Source organism: Triticum aestivum, chromosome 5D (assembly GCF_018294505.1).
Source record: "Triticum aestivum cultivar Chinese Spring chromosome 5D, IWGSC CS RefSeq v2.1, whole genome shotgun sequence".
Lineage (NCBI taxonomy): Eukaryota > Viridiplantae > Streptophyta > Magnoliopsida > Poales > Poaceae > Triticum > Triticum aestivum.
In genome coordinates, this window is record NC_057808.1 from 530,145,373 (window position 1) to 530,159,029 (window position 13,657).

Sequence of the window (13,657 nt, forward strand, 5' to 3'; positions counted from 1 at the left end):
TGGCACCCCGTCGTTCCCTCGTTGTCCTAGGGCATTGCAGGCCCGCAACGTGGTCGGGGTGTTGCCATGCTCCACCCCCTCCATCGGTCGTCCTCGATATTGGATCTGGTGTTTCCCAGTCACAATCTGTCAGATTTGGCGGCAGATAGGGTGTTTGTTATTTTGGTCGTGGACTCAGTTTCTCTTGGTCGCCAGTTCACCCTTGGCCAAATCTAGGGGTTGCTCGGCTTGATTTTCCGCATCCGCCTCTGGTTGGCTCTTCTCCAACCGAAGGGTGGATTTTTGTTGTGGTCGTGTGATGGTTCTTCACTGACTGGTCGTGGGTTCGCTGCTCGGGGATGCGTCGCCGGCTCCCTCGGCTCATGGTTGGCTTCACCCTTGATGCTCACGCGCGCCCTTTTGCTTCCCCAATTGTGCCCGTTCACCCATCGCCCCTCTTCTATGGCCTACGTGGAGGCAGATGGCTTTGGGAGATGGCCTCGTCGCTCGGTGATATTGAGCATATACTCGTGCTAAAGGTTTGTCTCGGGACTTGTGGCGGATCTGCCCCTATGATGTCTGTGCTTTAGTCGCCTTCGTCATCTTGGTAGTCAAGTTTGGATTGTGTAGTTTGTAGTTGTGTTTTAGGTTTTGCTGTGCACGGTTCCCGCTTTCATGCTTTGTGATGTATCTTTTGCTCTAGTCTAGGTTGGGTTCAGTTGTCTTCTACTCGCCGATCGCTGGCTTTCGTGTTGATGATGCTTACGCCAGTTAGGACTTTAGGTTTTCCTATCAAGTCATGCCTCTATTGCATGGGCCTTGTCTTGTTTTAGTTGTATATCATCTTCTTTCTTAATAAATACTAGTACACTTGCATCTCTACTCCATGTTTTTCTTTTAAAGTGGTGATTCTGATGAATAAACAAGTCCCTCTTTCCTAGCATAAAAAATGTTAGCAGCAAGTTAGTAGTGACCAATATATAACCACGTCAAGTAGTTAAACGATGTAGATGTATACACCACACACACATCACAATGCACTCAAAATTTGTTAGTTGAACTGACGTACGTCTCAACTATAGATTACCTTGTGCTCGTTTTCCATCTAGTTGAAGCGACGTAGGATTGCTAAGTGAACTGCGTGCATGCGCAGACGTCATGCTTATGAGTAGATAATGCTGATCGAAACCACCGTGAATAGTGGGTTCCAAGCAAAGCAAGTGTATGCATGCGATATGCATACACTACATCTCTTGCGATATATGGGTTACCGTGCTTGCACTGTCAGCTTCCTAAGAACAATTATTCTCATGACCAAATGAGATATTTGTAACTTTGCATATACAAATTAGCTAGTTGGTAACGAGCAACTGAATACAAATGACAACATGGATTCCATGTATACATCAACAACGAAGTGGATAGCAGTCTATGACCACCACCACTACAACACAATAAACACATGTTAGACAGCTTGTGTTGGGTCCACTATGCATCACATATCAATCCCTCGATCAGTAGCTGATACACACATACTTAGCAGAATGATAACATAACCCAGTGCGACACAATATTACCTAAAATAATACATGATACGAAGAAACAACGTAACGGTAGCCCATTCCCAGTGTGGATGTAACCATAATCTTCGATAATGCTTCGGTGGCTTCTCACATGAATTCAACAAATAAGGAATATTGTCATAAATACTCGGCATGCCCCAACACAAGGGATGTTGTTGTTGTTGTTGTTGTTGTTGTTGTTGTTGTTGCTGCTGCTGCTGCTACTGTTGTTGTTGTTGCTGCTGTTGCTATTGCTGCTGTTGTTGTTGATGTTATATTCATAGGATAAATCAAGGAAAGGATCATAGGGTCTATTTGGGAAAAGAACAATTCTATATGCAAGGTTTTATTTTGTAAAGTATTTTAAAGTGGGATTTTGATAAATATATTCGAACTTGGGTTTATATTTATAGTTATGAAAAGGTTGTTGGCCCTAGAGAGAAACAATCAACCTCACCGGTTCTGCAATTTCAGGCTGGCCAGATCTGTGCCCGTTCAACAACATCCATCGAAATTCAGAAAGCACATACGGGAAATACCCTTTGGCTTCCACATGTATATACACCCTATATGGGGATTTTTTTTAAATAATTAAACAAAAAGTCTAAATATTTCAAAAGTATTTTTAGATTAAACTTGACTTACTTGTGCACTAGTATATAAATTTTCACAAAAAAAACTAACATTGACTTCACAGCGAAAAAGACAAAAATTATTTGCTATTATAGGTCACTATTCACGCTATTTTGACCAAAAAATTTTCTTTTTTCAAAAGAAGTCAAAGAGGAATTTTATTTTTGTGAAACTTTTCTCACTAGTACAATGAACGGTCAAGTTTATTTCAAAAATAATTTCAGAATTTTTTGACTTTTTGTTGAATTGCTAAAAAAATCCATATAGGGTACATATGTACCCAGGAACCAAACGTTCCCCTCCAATACCCCTTAAAAACACCTTAAGCTACATGCTTCTCCTTCTCCTCGTCGTAGTGTGTCTTGGTAGAGCTTTGTGCTAATAACATGTTGAGACTATGATGGAACACACACACGAGTAGTATATAAGAAAAACAGAAGGGAGAAACAAAGTAGACACAATATGTAGGCTACCACTCTTCTCTTTATTATTCAGATCCGAAGAGAATATACATACAATTGTGGAGGCCTACCCCTAGATAGGTGGCATGCACGTACCCGCTTAGGAGTCCACCACCCTTTGCTTGGCAAAAGGGAAAGACCACTAGGTGGGATCGATTTCCAGCAGACCCATTGCTAATATCTTTCAAAGGAAGAGCCACCACTTAAGATTGTGTCATAAGTCACATTAGGACCATCACTAAGATCATTGATGTGTTGTGTCATCACCTCCTTAGCAGTGCAAATTTCCTCTAAAAAGTTATGAAAATTCATTAGTGGCAGGTGAATGTTAGGCCTCGACCCGAAAGCCATACAAGCGATGGGTCGCCGTAGGACTCATCACTAATTGGTCATAATAAGTGGCGTGTCACAAAGACCCGCCACTTATTGTGCATCACATATGTGGGTCTTAATGTAACAACGCTTTGTTTAGTATTGGACAAGCAAATGGATGTGGAAACAAATCAACAATGTGGACCAAATTTAGTGCTCGGGTGTACTCATGCCACTTACGAGCCGCGAAGTGCATGGAATCTATCACCAATCTTTGGTGTGCTGTGAACAAACTAAGTGTGTGTAAAGTTCTTGCACATTTTGGTGGGATAAGAGTCAAATACCGCCACCGGTTAACAAAATATGAATGAATAAGCTAGGATAAGTACGGAAGCTTAGTATAAAGTGAAAAAAAGTAGCAACGATGGGTGAATGACATGTCCTCCATATATAGGGTTGATTCCACACATGAGCTAGCCTTCTCGTCAAGAACAACATAGCGCTTGGTCAGTGGGAGCATGTCAATGACATATATCACCAAGAAGCATGACTATGCTGCAACCTTGGATGAGAAGGAGCCGTCCGAGGATCAGAAGTCGGCCAGTGTCAAGAACCTGCTTGTTCGGACCACGAAACTTACCACGGTTACCATCAAGTTGTACAGGTAATCATCAGCTATATATGCATACTTAGTTATTCGAACATGTTCGTGTTTAAGTATAAAACCTACAAGTTCTTCACGATAAAACTTGTGAACATATACTACTCCATGTCTCCATCTATATTGAACTCAGAAACGAACTTACATTAAGTTACACAGATACTCCCTCCATTCTAAAATAAGTGTCTTGAGTTGTATTAGAGCTAGTACAAAGTTGAGACACTTATTGTGGGACAGAGGGAGTAGTACACAATATTGTGACTCATGAGTAGTTCAACTAGTTCATATAAAATGCGCAGAGTTAAAATTTGTTAAGTGCAGCTAACAGGGTTTCATGGGAAGTAAAAAGAAAGTAGAACAGTTGGATGTGATTAAAAAATATTTTTGACTAATTATTTTCCCGTGTTTACTTTACAACTTGAGACATATGTTGAATCTGATATGAATTTGTTGCACCGAATGCTTAAAAATGATGAATTCTTATAGCCTTTTTCTTTACAGTTTGTCTACTTCACATTAGATGTTTTTTAAGGATGTCACAACTAAGCTCCCATAAATATATAATGCAGTCATAAAAAACAAAAAAACTAGGAAAAAAATAGATCGCAAATAGAGTGGACATTATTTTAGATGTGACATAACTATGTCACATCTAGATGTGTCCTATACAGACCCTTTTCTTTATCGTGTCATGAAATCTAAGTGCTCAAAGTGACATTTTAAAATGTCGAAATTCATCCTCCCTTTTTAATAGAGTGAATAGGAGTAAGTATATAGAGGACTCATGCAATTAAATATTACTAAAAAATATGTGGAAAATGACTAAAAGCTTATGTGTGACAAACATATTTATGCAATTTAGTAGCGAAATCCATGGTGTTTGCAGGCTCATGGTATTTGTTCGGCTGACCATCTTCGTGCTGTTCTTCAAATGGCGAGTCAGCACTGCTCTTACAGTGATCAGCGACGGCACAACTACAGCTCGTGCAATGTGGACCATGTCCATCGCCGGCGAGCTCTGGTTCGCCCTGATGTGGGTGCTGGACCAGCTGCCCAAGATGCAGCCTGTCCGGCGCACCGTCTACGTCACGGCGCTCGAGGAGCCGCGGCTTCCGACCATGGATGTATTTGTCACCACCACCGATCCCGAGAAGGAGCCGCCGCTGGTGACCGTGAACACTATCCTCTCCATCCTCGCCGCGGACTACCCCCCAGACAAACTCACGTGCTACGTCTCAGACGACGGCGGCGCTCTGCTCACGCGCGAGGCGGTGGCGCACGCTGCCTGCTTCGCCAGACTGTGGGTGCCGTTCTGCCGGAAGCACGGGGTCGAGCCGAGGAACCCAGAGGCCTACTTCTGCCCCGGCGTCAAGGCGAGGGTGGTGTCAAGGGCTGACTATATGGGAAGGTCGTGGCCGGAGCTGGCACGGGACCGGAGGCGTGTGCGCCGGGAGTACGAAGAACTGCGGCTGCGGATCGACGCGCTCCACGCCGGAGACGTGCGGCCACAGCAATGGTCGCGCGGCACGGCGGAAAATCATGCCGGAGTTGTTGAAGTGCTAGTCGGTCCTCCGGGCAGTACGCCAGAGCTCGGCGTCAGTGATCTTCTGGACCTCAGCTCCGTCGACGTGCGTGTTCCAGCGGTCGTGTACATGTGCCGGGAGAAGCGCCACGGCCGCGTGCACCACCGGAAGGCAGGTGCCATGAACGCGCTGCTCCGCACCTCGGCCGTGCTCTCCAACGCGCCCTTCATCCTCAACCTCGACTGCGACCACTACGTCAACAACTCGCAGGCCCTCCGCGCCGGCGTCTGCCTCATGCTCGACCGCGGCGGCAGCAACGTGGCGTTCGTCCAGTTCCCGCAGCGCTTCGACGGCGTCGACCCCGCCGACCGGTACGCCAACCACAACCGCGTCTTCTTCGACTGCACGGAGCTCGGCCTCGACGGCCTCCAGGGACCCATTTACGTGGGCACCGGCTGCATGTTTCGCCGTGCGGCGCTATACAACGCCGACCCGCCACTCTGGAGACCACATGGTGGTGACCGCGACGCTGGCAAGGACGTCGCCACAGAGGCTGACAAGTTTGGCATCTCGACGCCGTTCCTTGGCTCGGTGCGTGCGGCCCTTGGCTTGAACCGGTCGGAGCAATGGAACACAACTACTAAACCGCCGCGCTCGTTCGACGGGGCTGCCGTCGGCGAGGCAACCGCACTTGTCTCGTGCGGCTACGAGGACAGGACGGCGTGGGGCCGGGACATCGGCTGGATATACGGCACAGTGACAGAGGACGTGGCCACGGGCTTCTGCATGCACCGGCGAGGGTGGCGCTCCGCCTACTGCGCCACCGCGCCGGACGCGTTCCGCGGCACCGCGCCCATCAACCTCACAGACCGGCTGCACCAGGTCCTCCGCTGGGCGGCGGGCTCCCTCGAGATATTCTTCTCCCGCAACAACGCCCTCCTCGCCGGGGCCCGGCTCCACCCGCTGCAGCGCCTGGCGTACCTCAACACGACGGTGTACCCGTTCACCTCCATCTTCCTCCTGCTCTACTGCCTCCTGCCGGCGATCCCGCTCGTGACCCGGAGCGCGAGCGCGAGCGCCTTCTCAGTCACCATGCCGCCGTCGGGCACGTACATGGGCTTTGTGGCGGCGCTGATGCTGACGCTGGCCATGGTGGCCGTGCTGGAGGTGCGGTGGTCGGGCATAACGCTGGGCGAGTGGTGGCGGAACGAGCAGTTCTGGATGGTGTCCGCCACGAGCGCGTACGCGGCCGCGGTGGTGCAGGTGGCGCTCAAGGTTTCGGCGGGGAAGGAGATAGCCTTCAAGCTGACGTCCAAGCAGCGGGCGTCGAGCCCCGGTGGCGGTGTAAAAGAGAGGTTCGCAGAGCTGTACGCCGTGAGATGGACGGTGCTGATGGTTCCGACGGCCGTGGTGCTGGCCGTGAACGTGATGTCCATGGCGGCAGCAGTACAAGAGGGGCGGTGGAGGAAAGGCCCCGCGGCGGTGCTCGCGATGGCGTTCAACGCGTGGGTGGTGGTGCATCTCCACCCCTTCGCCCTTGGTCTCATGGGCCGTTGGAGCAAGACGTTGAGCCCCCTCCTCTTGCTCGTCGTAGGGTTCACAGTTCTATCACTATGTTTTGTCCTCCATTTGCATATGCTTTAATATGCCTGTTATTTGGCCCACTAGTAAAATTTCAAATGCAATTGCTTCACTAACTTAACTTTCTAGTACTCCCTCCGCCCCAAATTTGACTATTTGTCTAGATACGGATGTGACTAGACACATTTTTAGTATTAGGTATATTCGTATCTAGACAAATGTAAGACAACTAATTTAAGACTGTGTAATTCTGAAGTTAACTGCACGTTGGTATCAAATTGGAGATAGAATAACGGATTGGAACCACTTTGTTTTTTTCATGATAGTGGCAAATCTGGGGGAGTCATAAAAATTGAGCTAATCCTCGTATAAACCCATTTTGACGGGAAAATGACAAGCCGGGCCCGCTTGTCAGGTACTGATGTTTTTGCAGAAGCCCCCTTGCTTTATATTTAACCATGCAAACGCCCTTGTTAGCTTAAAACAAGGCTATTCTCCTTGATTTTTGACTTTGACGCAAAAGCCTTCCATCACGACAAGCCCGAGCCGGAGCTCGCCTCCTTTGGCCACCGGCAGCAGCAGATGCGCCCCATCATCGCCCGACTCCCCCTTCCTCATGTTCCTTCCTTTTCCTCCTCCTCACTCCAAGTATCTCATCTCCCTGTCTCTCTTAGTGCAAGAACCTCCATGGACGAACACCCGAGCTCCCCCGCAGCCGATCTGGACGTCGTCCGGCGGAACCCTTGCGCCGCCGCCCAGATCTGGTGCCCCCATGGCCTAATCCGCCCATTCTCACTGCCCGCAGCTCTCCTCCTCAACTACCGCGAGTCCCATCACCCCCGTCGCCTGGTCATTGTTCGGTCGTGCTAAAGAAGACGATGAACGCCCCTGCCCTGGCCATGGTTATTTCTCCGGTTAGCTTAGTTTTAATCCGGGGGGAGGGGGGCGCACGTGTAAAGTTGGACTCGCCTGAGTCAGGTTTGACACGGCCCACGGCCACTGGCGTGATTTAAATATAAAACAAGTGGGTTTTCTGTAATACAACATGCCAGGTTTGGCTCGATTTGTTACGTTCTGCCTAGACTTGGTACTGACATGCAAAAAAACGTAAAATGATACTAATTCGCTAATTGGTTACCCTAGCACCAATTATGATACCAAGGTGCAATTAACTCTAATATTTGTTATCATAACTTAGTACCGATGAGCTTATAATTCTTCATGAACGGGCTTTCTGCGCCAGTGTCTGGCTACGAGCCAGGATCAGCGGTGATGTACCTCGTACTCATCTATAGTCGCGCCTGCATGGCCGGGCTAACATTGGGTGATATTTCTCCATTGATTCCCATCTTTGTTTTCTTCCCTGTGGTTTTCTTTAGGTTTTTTTTTAGGAATGGGGTTTATCTGTTTTGTTGTTCTTTTTTCACTTTATTTCTTTTTTCTCTTTCTATTCAATTGTTCCCTTTCCTGCCTTTCTTTATTTTATCAGAATTCTATTTTTTGTTTCTTTTCCTTTTTCTAAAATATAATTATGTTAAAAACATAATATTTTCTCTAAAATGTGAGACCTATTTAAAATTACACGAATATTCTTTTTACAATGTATATATTTTAAAATTTGTGTGAACATTATTTTTTTATGAATACATGTCTTTTAATTATACGAGTATTTTAAAAAATTAGTATTTAATTAGACAAATATTTTTAAACATGGCCGGTTTGAAAGAACAATTTTTCTTCATATTAGGGGTATTTGGCTATACTTATATGTTCTAGAGAAACTGTGATACTAATTGGATTAGGAGTGTTGGAGTGCGTTGAATTTTTATCCGGACATTGATGTAATATTTATTACTCCCTCCGTCCCAAAATTCTTGTCTTAGATTTGTCTAGATACGACATCCGTATCTAGACAAATCTAAGACAAGAATTTTGGGACGGAGGAAGTACTTTGGATGTTTCTATATACCGTCATGATGTTTGATAAATAGATGAAAAGTTTTTTCATTAAAAAATGTAGTTCAGATCAATTACTCAGAATCACCCCATGTAAGCTTCACGCCATGTTCCTCGAATCATGAAAGAAAATTTTGTCTGGTCAACCGTGGTTAGTAAAAACAGGTATTTTCTCTTGTTGCAATGCACAGGTATTTGCGTTGTTCGAAATAAAAGACAGACGTCCGTATTTGCTCATCTGACCGACGGCGCTCACGCAGACGCTCCAGCTCGCGAACACGAGGGGCCCTATACGCAAAACCGGACAAAATTACTGTTCTGACCTATGTGGCTAACAAAATCCCGATTTGATCTTGTTTAAAAAAAATTCGATACTGACCTCTTTGGATGACGCCAACATCCCTGGCGTCTGGGTTGCGAAGCAGACGCCAGGGACCCTGACGTTTGGCCCCTGGCCCGCACTGCCCGCCTGCCCGTTGACCTGCTGACGTGGCAAAGCCGCCAGACGCCAAGGACCCTGGCGTCTGGCCCTGGTAACTGGATAGCCGCGTGGGCCAGCCCACCCATCCCCATCTCAACTTCTCCTGGCGGCGCCTGGGCTCTGTTCGTCGCCCCTCCTCTCCCTCACACCACCACCCCCCCTGATCTACTCCATTAACCGCTCAAACTTGTAGATCTGACCCCCCCCCAAGCTTCTTTGAGGTATTCTCCCCCATTCCCTCCAATTTGTTTTGGTTTTCCCCTCTCTTGTTGGATGCATTATTTCACATTAGGTGATGTTAGATTAGTAGATGGTTTCTTTGTTTTAGGAAATAGTTTGTAGTAGTTGATAGATGATTTGGTAGGTAGTGTAGTTGGTAGATGTTTGTAGTTGTCCACCAATAGACATAGTTTGTGAATTTTTTTGAATTATAGATGATGTATGCATGTGCTAGTAAATTAGCTATATGTTGAATATATAGATGGCATAATATTTGTTTGAATCTGAGAAGACTACTTTGGCAAGCAAATATATTTAGAAAAAAATATTATATGTGTGAAGTGGTATGACAATATAGTTGAATATATATATGGCATAATTTTTTTTGCAAAAGAGATGGTGAAATTGGATGATTGTGTGTGACATGATTTGTTCAATAGAATGGCGGATGATGATTATGAAATTTATTTGATGGTGAAATTTGGTACTCTAGATGATATGTGTGCATATGTAGAAGAAAGAAATGATGTGCTTATGTTTGAGAAGAATGGTGTGTTCATATGGCATAACTTGGAGAAAGAAAGCCTGTGAGATAGCCGGCCAGGGGGAGGCGGCCCTGTGCTTCGGGTGCTTGAAGGCTCGATCGACCCGATAATTTTTAAAGAGCCAGGGGGAGTCGGTTAGGCTACCCGTGGTCATTTACTCCAACAAAGGCAAAGGCAAATGCTATTAGAATGTTGTATGGTGGTTATGAAGAAGCATACAACCAGCTCCCGAGGTTGTTGGGCGCGATTGCACATAAGAACCCGGGCATGTTTCATGTGGTCGAGGATCACGAGGGAGTGTTCCACCGTGCCTTCTGCAGTTATGGACAATGTGTGGAGGCGTTTCAGCATTGTTGTCCGGTCTTGTCTATAGATGGCACGTTCTTGACCGATAGATACAAGGGCACACTAATGGTAGCAATGGCGCACTCATCAAACGACAACGTGTTGCCAGTTGCATTTGCTTTGGTGCCTTCAGAGCACCAAGACAACTGGGAGTGGTTCATGGGTCATGTTAGGCACAACGTGATTTGGGCTAGGGAGGTATGCATCATATCGGACCGGCACCATGGCATACTCAAGGCAATGGACATTGTTATTCCAGGATTTTCAAAGCTTCACCACAGATGGTGCATGAGGCATTTCGTGGCCAACTTTTACCGGGCATGTAAGAGCAAGGAGCTCAGCAAAGACCTTACCCATGTATGTGTGGCCTTCACCACCGAAGGTTTCGATGCTCGGTACAACAAACTCTTTGCAGCGGTGAACGAAGGGGGAAAAGAGTTCTTAACTAGGAATTTAAGGGAGAAGCACAAGTGGGCACGCGCTCATGACGATGGTGGTAGGCGATATGGCGACATGATGAGCAATCTGGTAGAATGTTTCAACAATGTGTTGAAGGGTGCTCGTGCATTGCCGGTGACTGCAATAGTGGAGTACACCTTCTTCAAGCTTAATAAGTACTTTCAGAGGCATTCTGAAGAGACTGCAAATGGATACGTGAAAAAAAGGATTATCCGGAAAAGGTTGATGAATGGTTGCAGTTACAAGCAAGCAAGTCTTCACGGCAACAAGTTATCATATTCGACAAAATTGATAAGTCTTGCTTCTTACCTTTCCGTTCTCAATGGCACGAGCACGATGTTCCTTATCCCACTCTTGGATTAATCCGTCATACCAAGGTCCATCATCATCCGCCATCCTACAACAAATCACAAACATCTATGAATACATGAACAATATCAAACAATACAATCGACTACTGGAAGGCGGCCCGGCCCTAAAAACCCTCCTGAAGAGAGCCACAAGAAGGCCGATTCCAAGAAGCCGGCCACAAGAAGACCGACTCCCGGCAAGCGGCCAAGATTGCGCCCCCAAGGACTGCACCCACATAACGGTGACGAGACGGGGCGTGGCTACAGTAAAGCCTGCCACCCCCGAATCCCCGAAGCACGCATGGCCACAGTGCGCCGTACGGGTCGGCCATCCCCCGTCCGGCGCGGCACTGTTGCCATGTTGACCATGACGCCACCCACGACAGGCTGTCAGTACGGCCCGCGGGCGGCGGGCCCCTTCAGCCAAAGAGACGCTCGAAGGCGGCCAAGCCCCCCCCCCAGTCGGCCTGGGGTGTAGCCGGCTCCCAATAGCCGGCTACCTCACTCCCTCGAAGTATGTGCATCATTAAGGAGACAAGACGAGGTAAGACTATAGTGAGAGCCCGCCAGACGGCGGCACTGTAGCCATGCTTACCTCGGCAAAACCCTCGTCATCAGGGGCGAGGCTACAGTAACCAGCCGCCGGCAAGACCCCCAGGCAGTGGGGCCGGCCTGTCGGCCAAGAGGCCGGCAGCCGGCGGGACCCACCAGTCGGCGGGACCCAGCGGCCGGTGAAGAAGCCGGCGGATACACACACTGACAGCCTGGACTCGCATCCAGCCGGATTACCATTGTACCCCTGGGGGTAGGCCTATATAAACCCCCCAGGGCACCCATGCAAAGGGTTGATCTCTTAGAGTTTTAGACACCACATAGAGAGAAGAAGAGAGCTAGCCTTGCCCTTCTTCTTCCTCTAGCCGAACAGCTCAAGGAGCCACTTGTAGCCACTTGTGTTGATCTAGTGATCATGCGGAGACCCCGCGGAGCAGGACTAGGGGTGTTATCTCCACGGAGAGCCCCAAACTTGGGTAAGATTCGCCGGTGTGCATGTCTTCGCCTTATCCCGTTTCCAGGCACCGGCGATGTCTTACTGGCTCCCACAATGATAAGCCACCCGTTGGCATATGTCGCACCTACCACCCGACATTTGGCGCCCACCGTGGGGCCAGGTGCACCGTCGTCCAGAGACCTGTTCTGGACGGGAACCCATTTCCTTCCCAGCGAGCGTAGCCAGCCCGGCACGCCCGATGGCGCTTGCCCCGACGCGCTGCAAGGCGTCGACGACGCCTGCGCGGCGAGCTGCCTCGCCGATCTTTTTGGCGAGGCTCGCATCTCCGACGAGCCTGCGTCTAACGCGGGCACCGACTGCCCCGAGAGCCGCCTCGTCAGCCTCCTCGACCAGCTTCACGTCTCCAGCAAGCCTGCTGTGGATTTGGAGTCGGCCGGCTCCACCGACCCGATGCTTGTCGACTCGGGCACGGCATCGCTTGACGCCTTCCCCACCAACATGGTGATCATCGACGACCCTCTTCCTCGAGCCCACAGTGGCGGCAGCACTGTCACTGAGGTGCTGGTCATCAGCCATGGCGCCGCCTCAGGCGAGAACGCCCACGACGCCCTACAAGCGGCGCTACACGACCTGTCCGCCCCCATCCCGGCCGACGCCGACGTCGAGACACTGGAGGCACGCCGCCTCGCCCTCATCGCGGAGGGCCAGAAGATAGCATCCATGAGACGCCTCACTGAGGCTCACCAGCGCGAAGTCGACCGCGCCGCCTTTGGTACGCCGCCTCCTGGCGGGTCGAGCCGGCATCGTCAAGAAGCGCGGCGCGGCCATCGTCAGCATGCTAGGAGCAGACCGCCCAGTCTACGCCACGCCACTCGAGAACCTGCGTGCCGCTCAGGCGGCCGTAGACGAGCTGAACGGGCTGGGGGCCGACGAGCTCCCCTACATGACTAGACGCATCCAGCAGCTGATCGACGCGGCCGCAGAGCGGCATGAAGCCAGCGCCCGCGCTGAAAGTCCTCCCCCACGCCGAGAGCACGGTGCGACATCCCGGACGCCGACTGCGAGCGGCGCCCGCGCGAGAAAAGACAAGGAGCCGGCTGCTAGCCGCAGTCGGACTCGGCTCACCATCGAGCGCGACGCAGAAGGCCGCCCCCGAGCTGTGGAACGACGAGGCAATCCGCCTCCTCCCCCGCCTCGTGGGGAAAGATATCCCACCCCGCCGCCTGTTACGCATCCGACTCTCGACGACCGACTAGGCCACCGCGAAGGAGTCGGCGAGAATGACGTCCGCCACCGGATCGACCGCCTAGCTTTGGTGCTAGAAGAAGAAGATGATGTCGGCCCGCCTTGCTTTGGCCCCCGCATCCGCGACGAGCCCTTCCCCAAAGGGTTCTCACTCCCAAGAGACACGCCAAAATACAACGGCTCCGTGAAGCCGAAAGACTGGTTGATCGATTACTCCACCGCAGTCAGCATAGCAAACGGCAACAGGCGCGTTGCCGTGAAGTACGTCCCGCTCATGCTTCAAGGCACGGCACGCACCTGGTTGAATAGCCTCAAGCCCTACAGCGTCAACAGCTG

General features: G+C 49.6%; 1 protein-coding gene across 1 annotated transcript; it reads left to right on the forward strand.

The window, feature by feature from the left end:
• The first annotated feature begins 3,465 nt into the window (after positions 1 to 3,465).
• On the forward strand, positions 3,466 to 6,775 carry LOC123126010 (probable mixed-linked glucan synthase 7). Its single transcript, XM_044546435.1, has 2 exons — positions 3,466 to 3,611; positions 4,495 to 6,775. The coding sequence occupies exons 1-2, from the start codon at positions 3,466 to 3,468 to the stop codon at positions 6,773 to 6,775; spliced, it is 2,427 nt and encodes an 808-aa protein (XP_044402370.1).
• The last annotated feature ends 6,882 nt before the right edge of the window (positions 6,776 to 13,657 follow it).

What these genes read in the sequence shown, in the direction of transcription:
- LOC123126010 (XM_044546435.1), top strand. Translation starts at nt 3,466, where the DNA reads ATGTCAATGACATATATCACCAAGAAGCATGACTATGCTGCAACCTTG. An exon ending in GTTACCATCAAGTTGTACAG is followed by an intron (nt 3,612 to 4,494) that starts GTAATCATCAGC and finishes TGGTGTTTGCAG; the next exon opens with GCTCATGGTATTTGTTCGGC.